Source organism: Ochotona curzoniae, unplaced genomic scaffold, assembly GCF_017591425.1.
Source record: "Ochotona curzoniae isolate NIBS_2020 unplaced genomic scaffold, NIBS_Ocur_1.0 scaffold_4683, whole genome shotgun sequence".
In the NCBI taxonomy this organism is placed as follows: domain Eukaryota; kingdom Metazoa; phylum Chordata; class Mammalia; order Lagomorpha; family Ochotonidae; genus Ochotona; species Ochotona curzoniae.
This window is the reverse complement of record NW_024467121.1, coordinates 6,773,865-6,788,468: the sequence shown is the minus strand read 5'-3', so window position 1 is coordinate 6,788,468 and position 14,604 is coordinate 6,773,865. Positions and strand designations below refer to the sequence as shown.

The 14,604-nt window shown below is 43.9% G+C and overlaps 1 protein-coding gene across 2 annotated transcripts in view; it reads right to left on the bottom strand.

The window, feature by feature from the left end:
* The window catches only part of SPAG6 (sperm associated antigen 6), a 56,311-nt gene that overhangs the window by 20,532 nt on the left and 21,175 nt on the right, over positions 1-14,604 (bottom strand). For both annotated transcript variants that reach the window (XM_040968084.1, XM_040968085.1), the window contains exons 4-5: positions 13,549-13,732; positions 248-453 (exon numbers count right to left, since the gene is read on the bottom strand). In XM_040968084.1, the coding sequence (XP_040824018.1) occupies positions 248-453; positions 13,549-13,732 (390 nt within the window). The remainder of the gene's footprint in view (positions 1-247; positions 454-13,548; positions 13,733-14,604) is intronic.

Sequence of the window (14,604 nt, the reverse complement as noted above, 5' to 3'; positions counted from 1 at the left end):
AATTCTTTATTTTGGTGTTCGAGTTAACAATGTTGCAATTTCTAATTCAGCATCACACTGTTTTCCCAGTTGCATTTTTGTTGTCTAATCCTTAGTGACTTTCATGTATTAAGAGACCAAACATGTTACAGCCTCCTATCTGCTTTCCATGATAACTGGCTAATTGTTTTAGGTGGACACGTGCTTCCTTCCTCTGGATTTGTCAGAAGCCAAGCTTGTGCATGGTTTTGCCCTTGCTTCTCGATACCTTCAGTTTCGCATCGGGACTGACGATCATCTGGGCTAAGTGAGCGATGGCTCCCGCATCCACCACGGTGTGTGCTAATTCTGGACAATGCTTGGCGATATCACTGAGGGCCGAAGCGGCGATCCTTTTCAAAGCAATCTCTGGCTCCTGGATACAGAGGACTAAAAGAGGGACGGCTCCCTCATCCACCACAGCTTGTGACAGTTCTGTGGGTCCAAGAAAAGTAATTAAGTGAGTATGGGTGACTGACCCTGGTGCAAGCCATTTTTCACCCTGACAGATACAGCAAAGACAAAAGGGGGAGGGTGCACTTCACTCTCTCGACATCTGCATTTCAAATCCGCCTTCCTGGTCTCATAAACCATGTGGGCCAATCCCGAGCTGAAAAGAGCACAGGTCAATAGATGCACCTCCATTTACATGAGCACATTTGAGGTAGATTAGGCTGAAATGGCTTGTTATTCTTTTTTTTTTTTTTAAGAGAGTAAGCAGATGTCAGCTGTTTAAGCTCTGACAATTCTGCACTTCTCAATAGGCAAGCATTTTCTGCATGGTTTACGATAACAGAGAAAATTAAAGTACCAAAAATTTACCAACCACACTAATTAGGCATTATTTTGTGCTATTTACATGAGTAAACATGAACATGAATCTTGTGCCAATAATGTTGATTTTTAAGTTCTTTTCATCTCATGGGATTTTTAGGAGATTAAAAAAAAAACAATACAAAACTTAAAATTGCACTTTACTGTACATATAAAAATACTTTCATAAATGAGACTCACAATAAATACACATACTTTTATATGTATAAATGTTACAAAATAAATTTATCTTAACTTCCTAACATGTCAGAAATCAGGCAAGTATTTTTTGAACATGTTGGTTTACTCATGTGATCAAGAGTAACAGCTGTGAAAGTAACATGTTTGAAATTCTAGAGAGTGGGAGAAAGGCATAAGGTCCCACAGAGATCTATAGGTTCTATTCTTATCTCATACACCCATTCTATCCTCTCTTCCTGGCAAATTATGTCTTTATCTTCCCAGATGTATAGTGTTTAAATAATATACAAATGTTGTAATTGTCAAGCTTAGGTATCTATTCAGCATATCACTGCAAGTCTCTAATTTGAAGAAAATACAGTATTTAATTTTTTTAAAAGATTAGTAAGATCTAATTTTCTGAACAAAAATAAGGTTAACACATGCAGGTTAATGTCAACATTGTTTTGCTGAAATTATCATAATTATCTTAGAAGTCTCACTATTGTATAAATGATTCACTTCTTTCACTAAGCGAGTATTCATGGAAGGTTATTATGTGCCAGGCTCACTCGACTTTGGGGCGGTGACACTCTGCTGTAAATCAACACCACATTCATTAACAGCTATATATTTGGATGTTTAAGTCTGCTGTGAAATATGGTATAAAATGGGAAGGTCTTATGAGATCTCAAACACCAGAGGCAGAGAAGAGGAACATGTTTCTGGGGTTTTTCAAAAGGTCAGTGGCAAAGCAGGCCGGCACGTCAAGCGAGCAAGACGACAGCTCTTTAGAAGCAACCTGGGCAATGCTATTGCCAACAGCCTGAAGAAGACAGTAGGTCAAACAGGTGATCGGCGCGTCTTGCCCCTCCCCAACTCTACACCACCCAAGGGAAATGGCAGGAACTAGAGGGTACGATGCATGTGATGTCTAAACTTACACTTACGTTTTCTATTAATTAGTAACAAGTAACTTAGAAATTCAAGTTATACAGGCATTGTATAAAAATCCACTTTGTTTCCCGAGAGTGTGAGGATCACTGAATCTACTTGTATGTTTTCACTTTTGTAGCTTCTAACACTAAAAAATATGCAATAAACCCACAACGATTTTAAAATGCTGTTAACAAAAACTTAAAGTGCATTTTAAAAAATATAGTTTTCTCATTCTCATCCATTATACCTTTCCTTTGATCAGTTTAGTTAACGTACCATTTCCTCCTCCCATTTGTATGCTACTCTTTTTAGTACTAAGGCAAACTTTGTTCTTCTGACTTTGGGAAGCCTAGACACTGCTTAGGACACCTGGATCCCATAGCAGGTGCCTGCTTGCTGTTCTGGCTCTACTTCTCATTCAGCTTCTGGCTAACGGGCACTCTGAGGGGAAAGCAGATGATGGCTCAAATATTTGGATCACTGCCATTCACCAAAGAAACCCAGACTCAGTTCCTGGCACTCAGCATTTCCCTATATATAAATCTCTCTCTCTCTCTCTCTCTCTCTCACACACACACACACACACACACATACACACACACACACTGCCTTTCAAATAAAATTAACATGAAAAACATTTCTAGAAGTAGTAATATTGTCCAACCACCTTCATACAGATGCTGGTGTAAGACGGTGTTTATACAGACAACAATGCAACAGGTTTAACTAATGTACCTCATACTATGCATGACATACTCCACAAGCTAACTGCTTTGTCCCACCTCCATCACTCTTATTTCTATGACACATCTTTCTTTTCCTTGTCATCGCTTTCTCTGCAGTTTCTGTGCCCAGGTGCTACTGATGTCTGCCTGTAGCCTTTGTCAACTAAGGCATGGGCTTGTGCGCCAATCCTGGCTAACGGGGTCTGAGTGGAAGTCAGTGAGGAAGCTCTTGTGCAAAGTTTGCCTCTGTGGCAATCCCAGACACGTGGGAGACAGCAGCACCTCTTCTTGGCTGGGCATGGTCATGCCTGCAGCTCACATCTGGAATTCCTATATCCATTTTGCAACTCTAAAATCACCAATATGCTGAGGATAGCTGAGTGCAAAAATGAAAACCAGCTGGGCCCTCCATGACGCTGTTCAGATGCCTGATGGACTTCGGGACTGCCCTGGCTATGAACTTTGTGTCCAATGAAATAAAAAGCATCCTTAACATGGGAGTCCCTTGACACTGACATTGTGCCACTGACAGCTCAAAGTATCCTGATACCATTTGTTCCTCTCATGCGTGGTGTATGTCCGTGGTTTCTTCTATTCCTTCAGTCATCCAGTATTCACGCAGTGCAATGGTGTGCCGGAAACTTGCTGAGATCTTGGGGAAGTAAGGTCAGAGGGAAGCGTCCACCTGTTCAGAAGACCCAGCTTGCAGCCAAAACGTGACCCATCATTACAAGGACCCAGCAAAGCTGAGTCACCTTCGGTGATGCACAAGGCAATATGGGCAGGCTGTCATTTGGGGAAATCCTTTTCATCTGATTTCTTACCCATCCCCTTTCCCCTCTCCCCCACCTTTCTATCCTAAGAAAAGCAGTAGGACCAACATGTATACAGAACTCTGCACATCCAAAAATATTATTTCCCATGGGAGAAATCTCACAGAACTTACTCTCACTTAAGATTGAGTTTACCCATATATTCATTTTTTAAAGATTTATTTATTTTTATTGGAAAGGCGGATATACAGAGAAGAGGAGAGACAGAGAGGAAGATCTTCCGTCTGATGGTTCACTCCCCCAAGCTGCCGCAACAGCCGGAACTGAGCCAATCTGAAGCCAGGAGCCAGGAGCTCTTCCGGGTCTCCCACACACGTGTAGGGTCCCAAGGCTTTGTCCTCAACCGTCCTCAACTGCTTTCCCAGGACACAAGCAGGGGGCTGGATGGGAAGCAGGGCCACTGGGATTAGAAACAGTGACCATATGGGATCTCGGCGGATGTAAGGTGAGGACTTTAACCCTATGCTATTGTGCCGGGCCCTACCCATATATTCAATTAATGATCATATTTACGAGCTCAAAAGACTTATGGGATGGACACTGCAGCACAACAGCTGAAGCCACCTCAAGCAGCTTCCTGCAGATGGTCACCTTAGGGGGCAGCAGATAATGGCTCAAATACTTGGGTTCCTGTCACTCCCATGCAAGACCTGCTGGCATTCCTGGCTCCCAGCTTTGGCCTGGCCCAGTCCCTGCTGCTGTGGCCATTGGGGTGTGAACCAGTACAAGGAAGATCTGTCTCCTTATCTCTTTTTCTTGTTCACTCTGTCTTCAAATAAAGAAAACATTTAAAAAAGAAGTAGACAAAGAATAAATTTTCAGAAACAAAAGATGTGTAGACCTAGATATGTATAAAAAGGTGACAAAACAAAAAAAACAATGATCCAAGAAATTTATAATTTAGGGCCCAGGTGGTAGCCTAGCAGTCAAAAGTTCTTGCCTTGGGCCCGGCGCGGTGGCGCAGTGGTTAAGGTCCTCGCCTTGGATGCCCGGGATCCCATATGGGCGCCGGTTCTATCCCAGCAGCCCCGCTTCCCTTCCAGCTCCCTGCCTGTGGCCTGGGAAAGCAGTCGAGGACAGCCCAAAGCTTTGGGACTCTGCACCCATGTGGGAGACCCGGAAGAGGCTCCTGGCTTCGGACCGGCGCGGCCGTTGCGCTCACTTGGGGAGTGAATCATCGGACGGAAGATCTTCCTCTCTGTCTCTCCTCTCTGTATATCCGCCTTTCCAATAAAAAAATAATAATAAAAATAAATCTTAAAAAAAAAAGTCCTTGCCTTGCATGCACCAAGGTCCCATATGGATGCCAGTTTGTGTCCCAGAGGCCCCACCTCCCATCCAGCTCCCTGCTTGTGGCCTGGTAAAGCAGTCAAGGACGACCCAAAGCCTTGGGCCCTGTGCCCGTGTGGGAGACCCAGAGGAAATTCTAGGCTCCTGGCTTCCAATCAGTGCAGCTCCGGCCGTTGAGGGAGCTGTTTGGGGTGTGAATTATCGGATGGAAGATCTTCCTCTCTGTCTCTCTTCCTCTCTGTACATCTGACTTTCCACCACCAACAACAAAAAAGAAATTTATCTTTTAAAAAAATTATATCGTATTTGAAGTTTTAAAATGTATTTAATATAAATCTTACATATGTAATTGTATCATATTAATAATATATAATGTATAATACATGACACAGAGAGAGTGTAGAGGGAGAGAGATATTCCATTGGCTGGTTTACTCCTCATGTGGCCTACCACAACTGGAACTGGGACAGGCTAAGAAATGTGGAGGGGGCAGGAGCTCCGTCTTTGAGCTGGGACTGTTGCCTTCCAGGATGTGCAACAGCAGGAAGCCGCAAAGGAAGCTAGGACCAAACCTAGGCACTCCAGTATGGGGTGCAGCCATTGCACATAGTGTTTTAACCACTGTGCCAAGTGCCTGGTCTGAAAATTAGCTTTCAAAAAATTTGTCTTCTGACATGTAACAGCGTTTCACATAATTATTCATTGTTACATTATTCATTACTTAGAAGAAATGAAAATGAAATAAAAAACATCAAAACACATGGGATGCAACCAAAAAAAAAAAGATAGTATGGAATGGGTTATTGCATTTACAATTTGCATGATGGTTTCCTTATTGTTCATTTCTAACCATTTTTAGACTGTATATTTTTAGACAGTAAAATGATCCTTACAAATATTAAGGCCGTTTATTGCATGCCTCTAGACTATTACATTTTTGGTGCTGAGTTGGTGGTGTGCTGTTTTCAGTGAAGAGATAACGAGTTCTACTTGGCCTTGTGAGTAGCTCATAGTCGAGTGAAGGAACTAAGGCATGCTCTCCCTGGGACTTTGACGAGGTGTGGCAGGTTGCATCTCACTCCACTGCCTCTCGCAGTTTCTAGAATTCTTCACAATAGCAGCTTCTTGACTAGTGGCAGTGACAGTGTGGGTGTTTTTTTTTTTTTTTTTGAAGATTTATTTTATTTTTATTGGCAAGTCAGATACACAGAGAAGAGAGAAAGAAAGGAAGATCTTCTGTCCATTGATTCACTCACCAAGTGGTCGCAACAGCTCTGAGCTGTGCCGATCTGAAGCCAGGAGCTGAGCCTCTTCCAGGTTTCCCACGCGGGTACAGGTTCCCAAAGTTGGGGCCATCCTATACTGCTTTCCCAGACCACAAGCAGGGAGCTGGATGGGAAGCACGGCTGCCAGGGATATAACCAGTGACCAAATGGGATCCTGGTGCATGCCAGGCGAGGACTTTAGCCACTAGGCTACTGTGCCAGGCCCGGTGGCAGTTTTGCTGTTTGCCCAATTGCATATTCTTACCAATTTCATCCCTGGCTACCTGGGAACCTAGGGTTTGCTTGCTTTTTGGTTTTATTTTTGTTTTGGCTTGCTTGGCTTCATCCTACCTAAAGAAAAGGTGAAGTCACATTTGTCTCTCACTGAGAGTATGAAAAGCATTGTAATTTAACAGATCAAAATCTTCAACAAAGAACAACAAAGGCCTCAATGCAACTTTCACGTTTAACATGAGAGAAAGTGGATTAAGAAAAGGAAACTTTTACAGTCCACAACATTTGCAACCTGAGTACTGGAAGACACTGGCTGGACAGGACGTGAGGGCTGAGTCCCACCTGCTGAGGAGCGGCAAGGACAGCAGGAATGCTCACCAGCAGGCACGGGCACGGCTGGCACCTGCAATTACCCCGCAAGCTAAGGGGATCGCACCTTTGCCAGGGCTCTCTGGGCCTCAGCTCTCTTGATGATGATCTGCTTTCAGATTTGCAATTTGATAAACATGTATTTATTTGAGAGGCAGGTGGTTGTGACTCCAGTAACTGGGTTCCTGTCACTCACTGGGGGACCCACACCGAGACCCTGCCTCTGCCTCCGGGCATCTGGGAAACGGACACGCAGGCAAATTCCAATCTCTTTCTCTACCTCTCAGATAAATAAACTTTTAGAAAATTGTAATGGGCTGGCTTTGACATCTAGCCCTGAAAAACATACAGCTAAAACCTTTCTGAAATAGAGCAGATTAAGAAATACGTTAGAAAGGTGTCTACCAATGATGATAGAGAGCTTACACTTACAATAATCAGCCACCCTATTCAACCAAAATTGGTATGATTACATAAAATTAAGATGCAAGAAAATAAAATCAGTCACCAAAGTTGAGCATATTCTACATGTGATTTTAGTAACATGCTTTCCAAACACTAGAAAAGAAATTCCTTTTTTGGTCTAATCCAGCTGTTTACAGCTGCTTTCGTTGTATTCACAGGGAACTGAAAGTTTCAAAGAGCAAACCTTGTCTTCTCTCTTGCAGGTCAGGAATCTGGGAGGAGCTTAGCCAGGAAGGCAGTGGAGCAGTGTGGGTTCATCACCTCTCAGCAGGCTCTGATCCAGGTGTCAGCAGAGCCCGAGGTCCTGGCAGGATCTGACTCCAGTATCTTCCGGGACAGTGTTTAGAAGCCTTGCTCCTTGCCGGTGGGCTCCCCAAGGGCCCAACAGGAGGAGGCCTTTGCCAGAGTGAGCAATCCAAAAGACAAGGCACAAGGCAGGAGCTGCAGACAGTGGCACACCTCACTCATGCCACATTTCATCAGGGCAGAGGAGCCACCAGGATTTGAGCAGCAGAAGGCAGCACCACTGAGAACCATCCAGAAGCCGGCTCCCACCAAACCTGTGTTCTGCACCTACATGACGAGCAAGAGAGGCGCCATCCTTCCTTCGTTCCACAGGTGACAGCAGGCCCTGTAGCTGTAAGTCGGAGCCGAGATTGGTATCTCTGATGACAGGTGGGAGTGAGAAAAATGAGCAGAGGGAGTTTGCATCTCATTATGAGAAAGTCTCACACATGGTTTTTGTTTCTCTTCTCCTCTTCCGTTGCTACACACATGTCATTTTTCCTGCTCACATCAAGTCCACCCTTCCCTCTGCAGCCTTCAGAGCTGTTGGTTTTAACCCTGATATGCAAGCTGGCTGAGAGTTCAAGAGTTAACATATATACACACATTTGCATTGCAGACAAAATAAGTCTGGCTCCTTTAAAAAGTCAAGTGAGTCAAATAAGCCATTGATCCAGTTAATGGAGCTTTAGTGAGAAATTGCAATCAGCTGGGATGCATAGAGAGCGCTTGGGGAGCTCAACCATGGAGAGCAAGGGCCTGCCTTGCAGTATGGCAAATCAAGTCACTGATTGTGTCGCTGGCATCCCACGAAAGGTTCAAGTCCCAGCAGCTCCACTTCTGACCCAGCTTCCTGCTAAATTTGCCTAGGAAAGCAGTGGATAGCACAAGGACTTAAGACGGTCCATGTGCGAGACCGGAATGGAGTTCCTGGCCCAGCCCTGGCTGCTGTAGCCATTTGGAGAGTGAACCAGCAAATTGAAGATCTCTGGCTTCCTCTCTGTTGCTCTGCCTTTAAAAATAAATAAATAAATAAATAAATAACTCTTTAAGAAAGAAAAATTAAAAGCAGCTTCAAACACAATAAGGAAAAGTCAAATTAGTAGGCCGAGATCATGACTTAGGCATGACCATGGAATGCAGTAGGTAGTCCAGTTTAGTACTAGGCTTTTTAAAATATACATTTATTTTTATCTGAAAGGTGGATTTTACACAGAGAGGAGAGCTGGAGAGATTTTTTCATCCGCTACTACCCAAATGGCCATAATGGCCAGAGCTCAGCTGATCCAAAGCCAGGAGCCTGGAAAAGTTTGCCCTGTGTTTTGACGAAAGTGGTTCCGGGTCATGACCTCCCCCGAGATGTTCCTTGGGCTTCCGCTACCCACTTTTGTTCCTGAGGCTGGAGCTAACCCAGGGTTCTTAACTACTGGAGAGCATCCCACTGAGCCAGTCAGCCATAGCTCAGGACGTGTGTTCGGTGTTGCGTTGGGTTGTTGGTTACAATGAAGTAAGGAAGTTCTTTTCATTCATGTGACATATCAGTTTGTTCTTGTTATGTAACACAAACATTAGCAGCTTACGAAAAACATCACTTTGTTATCTCAGGTTCTGTGGCTCAGGAGCCCAGGAACCACTTCACTTGACAATTTGGGGCTCAGAGCCTCTGGTGCAGCTGCAGCCAGCTGGGAGCGGCAGTGGCAGTCAGCTGATGGCCTCTTGCTCTTGCAGTTGTTGGGAGGCCCCGGGTAGCAGGTGGCCGCCGCACAGCTAGGTCCGTACTCCGTGGGCCTTTCTGTGGGGTCCTCAGGACGTGGCAGCTGGACCTAGAGCATGTGAGCTGATGGATGCTCTCACTGTTCGTAGTCTACTCTCAATAGTGACACAGCAGGACTTCCGCTGGTCTCAAACTAACCCTAGGACCACATGCGGAGGACTACACAAAGATATCAAGATCAAGACCAAAACACAAATCCTTGAGTCTGGGCAAACAGGTCCTGCGCGCACGCGCACACATACACATACACATATACACCTGAGAAATAAGTTACAGGTCCAGAAATGAAATTGCTGAGGGAAATAGCATGGGTGTTTGTTTAGGCTCTTGATTTTCTTAATTAGACCACTGATATTATCTGATCAAAACCAATAAAATAGTAAAGATATTTTAAGTTCCAGCTATCCCAGGCTTCCAATCCAGCCTGCTCTTAATGCTCCTGGGAGACACCTGAGACAGCTCAAGTACATGGGTTTCTGCTACCCCCATCTGGGAGGTCTGGATGGAGTTCCTTGGCTCCTGAATTTAGCTTGTTCTAGGCCCGACTGCTGTGGGAAATCGCAGCATCAGCCAGGGGTGGAAGATACTGTCTCTCCATGTGTCATTTTGCTTTTTGAATAAACAAACTTTTAAAAAGTCAAATACAAGTAGTTTCATAGAGACCAGCCTAACACATGTTGTGAAGCTGTTTTCCAAAGGGGTTTCTTAATGTGGATCTCCATAAATACATAAGACCAGCAGTTTGGCCCACATATCTCACATTGTAGCTCTCACTTCAAGTAAGTAATTGCTGGACGCTGAAGCAACGTTTACTTCTCCCCCAATGATATTTCTAGTTCCATACTTCTTATCTGTGTACTAGTTTACAGTCATTGGCAAAATACAAATATTATGTGTGGCTCTTTGAGACTACAACGTGAGACTAGCATCATTGCCTCTTAGAAGTACCTACCAAACACAGGCAGAGTAATTCCACTGGCCAAAGAAATGTGGCCCACATAAATGTAACTTAGAATTTGAAAGTAGCCACACTTAAAAAGTAAAAGGAAATGGGTAGAATTAACTTGAAAATATCGTAATGTGATCTGTCTGAAATGTAATTTCAGCATGCAATCTATATTTTAAATCTTTATCATATTAAACCCTGGAATCATGTGTGTATTTTGTGCTTTAAATTCAATTCGGGTGCTTAGTTTTTAATTTTATTTTTAATATTGTTTACATAGTTGAGAGGCATGTACACCCAATTGGGCTTCCAATTAGGGATGGGTGGATTGAGGTATGGAGGAAGGTGAGTGGGGCAAATGTTTCAATTTATTTATCTTCCTCCTGTGTCCGAAGGGAATAAAGGGAGGGGCTACTTTCCTGGCTGTAAAACTGCACCACCCTGGAGATAGGGCATGTCAAACTACAGCACCCCATGGAGAGGGCATGGCCCTTTGATGATGCCTTAGAGACCTTCATATGGGGAAGAATGTTCCAAGGGTGTTACTTGAATGGTTTTGATAGTTCTGCACCAGAATGAGAAAATCGGTCTTCACAGACACAGTGGATGCCATAGCCTAGTTGGGCTGAATCCCCTTTAACCCTAACCAGATCTGCTCCTAGCCCCAGTGTGTCAGAATGCTCTGCAGCCTAGCATGATTTACCCTACATCCCATGTAGCTCTCATGCACATCCATGGATGCTGCAGCTTAGTTCAGCTCGATCCATCCCCAGACCCAACCCTTATGTATGCCAACAGGTGCAACAGCCTTGTTCACCCCCAGCTCTGGCTTACATACTCACCAGTGGGAGCTGTAGCCCAGCAGGGAAGTGCCTACAGTGCCTCTGCCAGGCATGTTCCCAACCTATCCCAGCCTGGCCCACTACCAGGCCCAGCCCATATGCTGGCTGATGGGTACTGCAGCCCTGCCTAGATCTGTCCCGGCTCTCACTCACCAGTAGAAGCAGCAGCCAAGCAGAGGAGTTCCCTACCAGGTCTGCTCCCAGCCATGCCAGCAGGTATTGCACCTTGGCTCAGCCTGGCCTGCTCTTGCTAGAGGGTGTAGTAACTGCTTAGTTTTCATACATGCTCAATAGATCTCACAAAGCTCACAGCTGGAGAAGGCTCAACTACCAAAGCTGATTCAATCATACCTCGAGTTTTCTCTTAACTACACTGAGTTCCAATTGTAAAATGGGAATTAAAATGACATTTAAAATTTGGCTGCTCAGAAGCACTAGCCACTTGTTCAAATGTGCAACAAGTCACGACCAGTAACTTACCACAGTGATGAAATCATCCTGTGAAATCTAAAGAGATCCAGAGCAATATTCAATGGCTAGTTTATAGCACTAAGACACAAATGGTTAGGCTATCTTCGTAAGCTAGAGTGTGTATCTAGAACAAAATGTGCCAATTCTTATTCTATACATTCAGAACAAACCAGCAAAATAGGTGTCAAAAGTTAACTGCAGAATCAGCTGACAAAAATAACAGCTCTTATTTTCTAATGGATTTAAAAACCAATGGTAAGACACATTTCTGAGCAAGTCTTATTTCAAAGTGCAATTAAACTAACAAAGTCCTGAGCTTTTGATAAACACTCTTGTAGATGTTTATAAGGACGCAGTTGGAATACTTTCATGCTTCAAAATCTAATGTGCTTCTAGAAACACAAATGAAAGTCAAAATGGGTTTTTTTCTTCAATTTCTAGGAGGTGTGGTATGTAGATTGATAACGTGAATGACTGGAAAATAAGCCAAGTCAAGAAATAAATTTGTTCAAACCCAAGAAGCATGCCACGAGGCCCTGTTTGAGCCTGTTTTGTTTCCACACTGCTCATGCACCATCATCCCAGAGCTTCACGCACCCTCACGCATTTGGTGATATTTCTCCCACAGGTGCTGGAGCAGGAACAGAGCCTCTGACTAAAGGAGTTTCAGGGGCTACCAGAGGAGGTATTTGATGAAGCATAGAGCTTCCTTTCCTCTTACAACTGTATACGTCACCTCCTCCTGTATTTCTGCACCAACAGTATATTGATTAAATACATTGGTTTCATAAAGTTTTTAAGAAGAAAAAAAAAAAGCAGGGGGCAGATGTTGTGGCACAGAGGGTTAAGCTTTCAAGTGTCTGGTTAAGGCCCACCTCTGTTTCCAGCTCAGCTTCCTGATAATGTGCTACAGAAGCAGCAGGTGTTGGTGACTGATGCAGAAGATGTGGAGCGAACTCCTGACCCTTGGCTTTGGCCCAGCCCAGCTCTGGCTGTTGCAGCCACATAGGGAGCAAGCCAGGAGATGGAAGATAATCACTAAAAACAAAAAATTTTCTCCTGTACAAAATGTACCACATGATTCATCTTTCAGTTAATACAATGCATAGTTACCTAATGCATTAGATACATTTTTTAAATACAGTACTTTATATTCCTGTCTAGAGTTTGCCCAGAGTTCTGGACGATCCTTTCTGTTTATTATATTAATTGTTATAACTCAGAAATTATCTTAACCAATTTATATTGTAATAAGAAAAGATGTAGCACACACGAGTTCCTTAAATGCAGCAGCCAAGAGTCACAAAGCCACCCAGCTGCCATTTGTCAGGAATGGGACTCTAACTCAAATCTATCTGATGCTATGAGTATTAGTGGCTACAATTTTACTTTACTCTTCCAAATTCCAAACCATGCTACAAGTGAAACATATTTTCACTGACATCTTAATTTGTGGTTTGCTGATCACTGGCAAAGTTCATCATTTTTGCCTATATCGGTTTAAAAAACTGTTGTGTTTCTTCTTAGGTTGTTTGTCCATGAGCTGTGTCGACAAAGGGATGGGAGAAGTTCTGTCCCCGAGTGTTTCTAAGTGAGTCACAAGGGGCCAAGGCCACTTTGGATAACATCCCTGAGCTGTTACTTCTTAGGAGAAGCAAAGGGCTCCTTCTCTCCTTCTCCTTCCTGCCCCATCAGAGATGAATATAAATTATATCCACATGTGATATGACTCCTGGCTGGTCTAGAACACCCTGTCACACATGACAACAAAGACCCAATAGCCTTGGAGGGCTGACAAACTAAAGTTATCTTCCTAACTGAGCCAGTTTTCCACTCCACTTACACCCCCACAGTTCCACTTTTATTGCCTCCCCTTCTTTCAGTCTCTCTTAGGCTTGTTCAGAAAGAGACTGAAGTGCATAGATTTTTTTTCTTTTTTTTTTTATATGTGATCCAATAAATTTGGCCATCATTCAGAATTTCTCTCTCATAATGAACAGAAACATCATTAAAAGCCCATCGATGGCTTAGTAAGCAAAACCAGATGTATCCAATCAATCCGAGCAGTAATAATCCTGTTTTAAAACATGCTCCATTACCTGCATTATGTCTTGCAATATATCCCAGGGCCCAGGCTGCAGCCTCCTTGACTCCGGGGTCAAAATCTTCCAAGCACATCACCAGGATGTCCAGCGCTCCGCAGTCCACCACGGCCTGAGCCAGCTGTGGAGAGTGCTTGCCGACCGCACGGAACACGAACACGGCTGCTTTCTTGTAGAAACGCTGCAGAGGCAGGACAGGCAAACCCCAGGAGGCCCAAATCAATGACATCAACACAGAGAAGGCTCAGAAGCTTCTGGATACAGAAAACAGAAAACACCCCAGCATACCCCATCATGGTCATATTGGCTGTTTGAGGTCCCCACCACCCTCACCAGCACTTGTGTTCAGCAGCGTAACTGAAAACCAGGTAAACTTGAAATTACAGCACAAGGCTTTATTCGGAGGCATGCACATAGAGATTGTATAAATAAAATAAAATAAAGTAGTAGCATAAGCATTTGTTCACCAATGCATAGGGAAATAACCAGATTGTGCATGTCAGCCTTTCAAGGGAAAGCTAGTGTGGCACGTGGGACCAGTGGGACAGACGGCCTGTGCAGCTAATCTCTCTGGCGGCCAACCAGCTCATTCCCCTCCTTGGAACCCTGCATCTGCGTAGGGGACCTAGAAGAAGCTCCTGGCTCCTGGCTTCGGCCACCTGGGGAGTGAATCGAGGAATGGAAGATCTTTCTCTCTGTCTCTCCTTTTCTCTGTAAATCTGACATTCCAATAAAAATAAATAACCCTTGTAAAAAAAAAAAACCACAAGACTTGGTACCTCATAAATCAAGAGATTAAATACAGAGAAATGACTTATAGCTAACAGGTGAAGGAGACAGACATGTAAAAATGCCTCATGTCCCCCAATGTTCTCACTGCCATCTCATTTTTCTGCCCCTGAGTTGGTTTTGTTGTTGTTGTTTTTAAGATTTATTTTTCTTGGAAAGCCAGAGAGAAGGAGAGAAGGACAGAGAAACATCTTCTGGTTCACTTCCCAAATGACCACAATGGCTAAAGCTGAGCTGATCTGAAGCCAGAAACCAGGAGTTCCT